Genomic DNA, 7,412 nt, shown 5'->3' with positions numbered 1-7,412 from the left:
CACGTGGGTTAAATCTGTGCCAGAGCAGCCCACCCCGGGAGAGGAGGTTTCCTCGAGCAGGTCAGTCGCTGTTTGTCTGCAGGGGGAGTGTCAAGTGTGACTCTGTTACAGCACTGTTCTTTGTCTTTCTTTTTAGGAAGTAAAGCTGGATATCAGCAGTCCGGGTGAGGTGGCCAAGGTGAGTATTGAGTAGTGTACAGAAGCAGTTGTTGCTCAAGTCTCGCTTTGTGGTGCAACTCTAAGCCCCTGTCCTTGTTTGCGTGCTTTAGGCGGTCCCCTCGGAGTATGCCAAGCCCTGTCACCATCCGGCCGACGCACCGGGTTTGCCGCTCCTGTGAGCCCTCTGGAGATATCACAGGACTCAGTGACGAAGCCTCTGCCTTTCCTATTTAAAGGTGTCGCCCGGGTAGCCTTTGGCAACAGCCGAGGAGATGCGGTGAGTCGGGGAGGTAGGGAGAAGGAGCGAGGGTCCACTCAGGTTTCAGCAATGCCACATCACCTTGTCTCCCCTTAACCCAGGTGCACCCTGCCACAATGGTGTCTGCCTCCGAGTCAGCCTGAAATGTGGGGCCTGAGGACCCGGGCATTCTCAGGAGAACTGTGAGTATCAGAATTGTTGGGTTTTAGCTGTTGTGCTCCTGAGATTGTGCACTGATGTTTGGTTTCCTTTCTCTTGGCAGACTAAGAGACAATTGTCTGGTGTCGGGAGGGACTTCCCAGATGGCGACGTGGCCTTCTTGTGCACCTGACACAGACTGTCACCCCCAGATCTCTGAGAGATAAGTAGAGGGCTAAGACCTGCAGCGGGGATGAAAGTGGGGTGCTGGGTTGGGACCCACCGGGAGGGGATTTTGAGTTGTCCTTGGAGATAGAAGTGTTCATGAAGGGGCCTCTTAGGGCACAAAAAAGCAAAGTGTCACTTTTGATGACAGAACTGAGGTGTGCAGGGTAGAGCAGTCCCGGTGTGTATTATGACACGTGTCTGTTGTGCATTCTGTGTTGTCTGGGTGTCTCATGTCTTTTACCTTAGGCCTTTGAGGGGCCTATCAGCAGCCCTGGCATCCTTCTTAGCATCTGTGATCCCTGCCTTCCTTGGCCTGGTTTCAGTGCCATAGAACTTGTGACTCGGGAGCTCAGCCAGGCATCAGACTTGCATCTCTCTTCAGAAGCATCCGGTCAGATGTCTTTTCAGGTCTTGTTCTGAGCTGTATGGACAGCTGCGCTCTGCAAGGATCCATCATGGCAGATTAGGACCTGTAAGAATGTGAGGACAGGTAGAGAATTCTGACAGTAGAGAGGATTATGACCGTAGGATTCTCAGGCATCCATCTTTGCAGTTCTTGGAATAAATCATTCAGTTAGCATCTTTTTCCAGGGTTCTCTGAGCCTCATCAGCCCACCATCAGTCTACCCTCGGTCATCTCAGTTTGCATTCTCTCAGTCCTTGCAGTTCTTTTCCTTGCCAAGAGATTTCTGTCCCTGTTGTGTCCCCGTTGTTTGTCACGTCCTGTCCTGTGTCACGGGTGTCTGCACATATTTGTGCCGGAGCTGCTCTGCCCTGCTGCATAGCCTGGTGTAATAGGAGAAGTCCCGGGGACTAGAAATTTGCAATGTGGGGTGTAGTTGGTGTCTAGATGGGATTTGTAGATGGACACAAGATATCTGGAGCTCTTAAGTTATCCTGCAGCACTTTGACCTTTGTCCTAACTTTCTTTCAGATGCAGATGGATAAAGTCCCAGGCAGACCACCCCATCCTTGTTATGGGGATTCCCCTGAGCAGGTCAGTCACTGTTTGTCTCTGCCGGGGGAGTGTCAAGTGTGACTCTGTTACAGCATTGTTCTTTGTCTTTCTTTTTAGGAAGTCAAGGCAGAGAGCAGCAGTCAAGGCTGTATGGGCAAGGTGAGCATTGAGTAGTGTACAGAAGCAGTTGTTATTGCTCAAGTCTCATTTTTCTTGTGCAACTCTAAGCATCCATTCTTGTTTTTGTGGTTTAGGCAATTGACTCTGAGTCTGTCCAGCCCCCGTCACCAACCGGCCGATGCACCGGGTTTCCTGCACGTGTGAGCCCTGTGGAAGTAATACAGGACTCTGTGAAGATGAAGCCTTCAAATCTTCTGTTCCACGGTCCCTTCCCGGTAGCCCTCAGGAACGGCCGAGGAGTTGCGGTGAGTGGGGGAGGTAGGGAGGAGGAGTGAGATTCCACTTAAATCTCAGCAGTACCAAATCACCTTCTCTCCACTTAACCCAGGTGCATGCTGCCACAATGGCGACAGCCTCCGAGCGAGCCACAAGCGTGCGGCCCAGGGAGCCGGGAATTCTTTGGAGAAGGGTGAGTAGCAAAATATTCAGGTTTTGGCTGCCGTACTGCTACCATTGTGCACTGATAATTTGGTTTGCATTCTCTTGACAGGCTAAGAGACAATAGCCTGGTGTCCGAAGGGACTTTCTAGACGGCGCATCCACTTTCTTTCTCACCTGACACGGATTGGCACGCCCACCTCTCTGAGAGATAAGTAGAGAGCTATGACTCACAGAGGGGATGAAAGTGGGGTGCTGGGTAGGCACCCACCGGGAGGGAACTTGCATTTGGCTTTGGAGATGGAGATGTCCATGAAGCCGCCCCTTAGGCCCTGTAAAAGGAAAGCATCACTTTTGATCGCTACGCTGAGGTGCGCAGGGCAGAGCAGTCCCGGTGTATGTCGTGTCACTCGTCAATCGTGTGTTCTGTGTTGTCTGGGTGTCTCATGCCTTTTACCTTAGGCCTTTGAGGGGCCTATCAGCAGCCCTGGCATCCTTCTTAGCATCTGTGATCCCTGCCTTCCTTGGCCTGGTTTCAGTGCCATAGAACTTGTGACTCGGGAGCTCAGCCAGGCATCAGACTTGCATCTCTCTTCAGAAGCATCCGGTCAGATGTCTTTTCAGGTCTTGTTCTGAGCTGTATGGACAGCTGCGCTCTGCAAGGATCCATCATGGCAGATTAGGACCTGTAAGAATGTGAGGACAGGTAGAGAATTCTGACAGTAGAGAGGATTATGACCGTAGGATTCTCAGGCATCCATCTTTGCAGTTCTTGGAATAAATCATTCAGTTAGCATCTTTTTCCAGGGTTCTCTGAGCCTCATCAGCCCACCATCAGTCTGCCCTCGGTCATCTCAGTTTGCATTCTCTCAGTCCTTGCAGTTCTTTTCCTTGCCAAGAGATTTCTGTCCCTGTTGTGTCCCCGTTGTTTGTCACGTCCTGTCCTGTGTCACGGGTGTCTGCACATATTTGTGCCGGAGCTGCTCTGCCCTGCTGCATAGCTTGGTGCAATAGGCCCAGTTGCGGGGACTTGAAATTTGTAATGTGGGGTGTAGTTGGATTTGAGTTGGTATTCCTAGATGGACACAAGATGTGTGGAGCTTTAAGTTATCCTGCAACACTTTGACTTTTGTGCTAACTGTTTTTTCAGATTCAGATGGATTAAATCTATGCCAGAGAGCCAAATCCCGGGAGAGGAGGTTTCCCCGAACAGGTCAGTCACTGTTTGCCTCTGCTGCAGGGGGAGTGTAAAGTGGGACTCTGTTACAGCACTGTTCTTTGTCTTTCTTTTTAGGAAGTAAAGCTGGATATCAGTTGTCCAGGTGAAGTGGCCAAGGTGAGCATTGAGTAGTGTACAGAAGCAGTTGTTGCTCAAGTCTCCCTCGGTGGTGCGACTCTAAGCCTCCATTCTTGTTTGTGTGCATCAGGTGCTCCTCTCGGAGTATGCCGAGCCTGGACACCGACCGACTGACGCACCGGGTTTGCCGCTCCTGTGAGCCCTCTGGAGATATTATGGAACTCAGTGATGAAGCATCTGCCTTTCCTTTTTAAAGCTGTCACCCCGTAGCCTTTGGCAACAGCCTAGCAGACGAGGTGAATCTGGGAAGTAGGGAGAAGGAGCAATGATCCGCTCAGGTTTCAGCAATGCCACATCACCTTGTCTCCCCTTAACCCAGGTGCACCCTGCCACAATGGTGTCTGCCTCCGAGAAAGCCTGAAGCGTGGGGCCCGAGGAGCCGGGCATTCTTATGAGAACAGTGAGTATCAGAATTGTTGGGTTTTGGCCCCTGTGCTGCTGAGATGATGCATTGATATTTGGTTTTCTTTAATGCAGCTGACTATGAAACAACAGGATGTTGAACAAAGTGCCAGCAGGAGCTTCCTAGATGTCGCAGTCGCCTTCTTTTGCAACCGGCACGGATTGGCACCCCCAGATGTCTGAGAGATAAGTAGAGGGCTAAGACGCACAGAGGGGATGAAAGTGGTGTGGTTGGTAGGGACCATCTGGGAGGGGTTTTTAAGTCAGCTTTGGAGCTGGAGATGTCCATGAAGCGGCTCCTTAGGCCACCTAAAAGGAAAGTCTCACTTTGGATGACAGAGCTGAGGTGCGCAGGGCAGAGCAGTCCCGGTGTTTGGTGTCACTTGTCTGTCGTGCATTCTGTGTTGTTTGGGTGTCTCGTGTCTTTTACCTTAGGCCTTTGAGGGGCCTTGCAGATACCTTTGCATCATTCTTAGCATCTGTGATCTCTGCATTCTGTAGTCTGGCACCAATGCCATAGAACTTGTGACTTGGGAACGCAGGCAGGCATCAGAGTAACTTCTCTCTTCAGAAGCATCCGGTCAGGTGTCTTTTCAGGTCTTGTTCTGACCTGTACGGACAGCTGCGCTCCGCAAGGATCCATTATGGCGGATTAGGACTTGTTAGAATGTGAGGTCAGGTAGAGGATTCTGACCGTAGCATTCTCAGAGATCCATCTTTGCAGTTCTTGGAGTAAATCAGTCAGCTAGCATCTTCTTCCTCCAGGGTTCTGTGACCCCCATCAGCTTGCTGTCATTTTCACCTCGGTCATCTTAGTTTGTATTCTCTCAGTCCTTGCAGTCCTTTTTGTTTGCCAAGTGCTTTCTGTCCCTGTTGTGTCCCCATTGTTTGTCCCGTCCTGTCCCGTGTCACGGGTGTCTGCACAGGTTTGTGCCGGAAGTGCTCTGCCCTGCCCCATAGCCTGGTGCAGTAGAAAAAATCCTGGGGACTTGAAGTTTGCAATGTGGGGTGTAGTTGTTCTCTAGATGGGATTTGTAGATGGACCCAAGAGAACTGGAGCTCTTAAGTTGTCCTGCACCCCTTTGACTTTTGTCCTAACTTTCTTTCAGATGCAGATGGATAAAGTCCCAGGCAGACCACCCCATACTTGTTTCGGGGATTCCCCTGAGCAGGTCAGTCAGTGTTTGTATTTGCAGGGGGAGTGTCAAGTGTGACTCTATTACAGAGCTCTTCTTTGTCTTTCTTTTTAGGAGGTCAAGGCAGAGAGCAGCAGTCAAGGCTGTATGGGCAAGGTGAGCATTGAGTAGCGTACAGAAGCGGTTGGTATTGCTGAGGTTTCACTTTCTGGTGCAGCTCTAAGCATCTATTGTTATTTTCCATTTTAGGTGGTCCACTTGCAATCCATCTGCGCCGAGCAAGCCCATGCCAGGTGGGTGCAAGCTTAAGGTATAGGTGTGGCACACTTGTCTGATTAGGGAGGTTGTTTTTTCCCAGTATCTCAGCATGCTTTTCCGCTTTGTTTCTTTGCAGGTGCCGTCACTGCCCTAGGCCTACCGAGGAACAGAGGAGAGCAGGTGAGTCGGTGTTTAGGCAGGTCGACTCATAAGTGAATGTTACGCAGCAGCATGCTGAGCGTGTACCTTTTCTTTTTGCAGGGATCTTCCGGGAAGCCTCCCGAGTCAAATCAAGATTCGAGGTGAGCCGGGGCAGCGGCGCAGAGGAGTCCCGGGGATAACTCTTTTCAAGGGCAATAGTCACATTTTCCATTTTGTCTTAGGTACCCCGAGGAAGTCTGTAGGCAGAGTTTGGAAACGGCAGCACCGAAGCACACGCGGGGAACCTCTCGACGTCCACATCCGACCGACCGCCGACGGATTTCGTCCGCTCGTCTTCCAAAAGCTAAGTGTCGGGGCCGGCGGTCGGGGGGAGGGGAAAAACCTTTGCCATCACGGGGGGAAATCTGATGTCAGACTAGCGGAGAGGACTGTAGCGGGCTAGGCTGTCTGGAAATAAAGGGAGAGGGTTTCGCCTCAGCCGAGCCTTTGCCGGGCAGGGCAGTTCCGACCGACATCCACACGCTCGTGACCTTCGCGTCGTCGGCCTCCTTCGACCCGACGTCGTCACGGATCTTTCCCCCGAGGAGCTCGCCTTCGGGGCCGGAGCCATAGCTGCAGCCACCCGGCAGTCTCTTCTTCCTTCTTATATTGCATGTACCTGTGTTGGTTTCTATTGTACTTACACTGTAGGTAACTGCCCCGCCTTACATTTTGTGTACTTACACTGTATGCTTCCACTGTATGTGCCGCCTTATATTTTGTGTACTTACACCGTAGGTAATTGCGCCGCCTTATATTTTGTGTACTTACGCCGTATGCTTCCACTGTATGTGCCGCCTTATATTTTGTGTACTTACGCCGTATGCTTCCACTGTATGTGCCGCCTTATATTTTGTGTACTTACGCCGTATGCTTCCACTGTATGTGCCGCCTTATATTTTGTGTACTTACGATGTATGCTTCCACTGTATGTGCTGCCTTATATTTTGTGTACTTACACCGTAGGTAACTGCACAGCCTTATATTTTGTGTACTTACGCTGTATGCTTCCACTGTATGTGCCGCCTTATATTGTGCATACTTATGTTGTACCACTTATGATCAGAGCTGCCCTGCCCTGGCATGTAGTCAGTTAGGTAGAACAGCTATAAAAACTTTACTCTCTATCTGTCCTCTATGGGATTTTGGGTAGAAAATTTATCGGGCCACAGCAGGGACAAGTCTCAGCTGTCAGACTGCTGCTCATTGACCGCTTTCTGTCATCTCACAGGTCCCGAGGAAACCGCTTTCCCCAGAATCTACCATCCGGCACCGAGGAGCGGCAGCCAGAAGACGCGTCGAAGCGCGTTCTTCACCGTCTCGAGTAAGGGCCGCGGCGAGCGTGTCGGTCGGAAGAGCATTTGAGCGTGCGTTAGAGCATGTGACCATGTCTGTCTGCGTTTGCTAATGTTTGCATGTGTGAGTGCATGTGGACTGGATTAAACCTTGTGTGTATGACCTTTGCCTTTCAGGTTTTTCAACTCATTTTAAAATTTAGAATAAAAAATCCCCAGCCGGGGGGTTTTTTTTTTTTTCCCCCCCGGCTGGGTTTTTTTTTCCTCGGTCCCGGCCGGTCCGCGAGGCGACGTTCATCGCCAGAGTTTGGGCACGGACCGTCCAGGGACCGGGGTTTTTGTCAGGCAGGAGGATTTTTTGGAGGCTCCCGGGAACCACGTTCCCGAGGAGCGGCGGGAAGGCGTGCCGGGGGTTAGCGGAGCGGCTGAGGTGTGAGCGAGGGTGGGTTTGTGTGTAAGCTGA

General features: G+C 51.2%; 1 protein-coding gene across 2 annotated transcripts; it reads left to right on the top strand.

The window, feature by feature from the left end:
* The first annotated feature begins 4,587 nt into the window (after positions 1 to 4,587).
* LOC311159274 (uncharacterized protein) lies at positions 4,588 to 7,130 on the top strand. 2 transcript variants are annotated; one of them, XM_084215257.1, is made up of 6 exons: positions 4,588 to 5,231; positions 5,310 to 5,351; positions 5,445 to 5,488; positions 5,590 to 5,633; positions 5,715 to 5,755; positions 5,837 to 5,964. In XM_084215257.1, the coding sequence occupies exons 1-6, from the start codon at positions 5,085 to 5,087 to the stop codon at positions 5,855 to 5,857; spliced, it is 339 nt and encodes a 112-aa protein (XP_084071383.1). In that variant the 5' UTR covers positions 4,588 to 5,084; the 3' UTR covers positions 5,858 to 5,964. The 2 variants fall into 2 exon arrangements, with proteins under 2 accessions (XP_084071383.1, XP_084071384.1); XM_084215258.1 differs by having other exon boundaries at positions 5,200 to 5,235; positions 5,837 to 7,130.
* The last annotated feature ends 282 nt before the right edge of the window (positions 7,131 to 7,412 follow it).

Source organism: Fringilla coelebs, assembly GCF_963513975.1.
Source record: "Fringilla coelebs genome assembly, chromosome: 14".
Classification (NCBI taxonomy): domain Eukaryota; kingdom Metazoa; phylum Chordata; class Aves; order Passeriformes; family Fringillidae; genus Fringilla; species Fringilla coelebs.
The sequence above is the reverse complement of the archived record's forward strand: the minus strand, read 5'-3'. Positions and strand labels throughout refer to the sequence as shown.

Excerpts from the sequence above, each read along its gene's own strand:
- LOC311159274 (XM_084215257.1), top strand. The coding sequence starts at position 5,085 with ATGGGATTTGTAGATGGACCCAAGAGAACTGGAGCTCTTAAGTTGTCC. Across the intron at positions 5,634-5,714 it reads CGAGGAACAGAGGAGAGCAG|GGATCTTCCGGGAAGCCTCC; the intron begins GTGAGTCGGTGT and ends TTCTTTTTGCAG. Across the intron at positions 5,756-5,836 it reads GAGTCAAATCAAGATTCGAG|GTACCCCGAGGAAGTCTGTA; the intron begins GTGAGCCGGGGC and ends ATTTTGTCTTAG.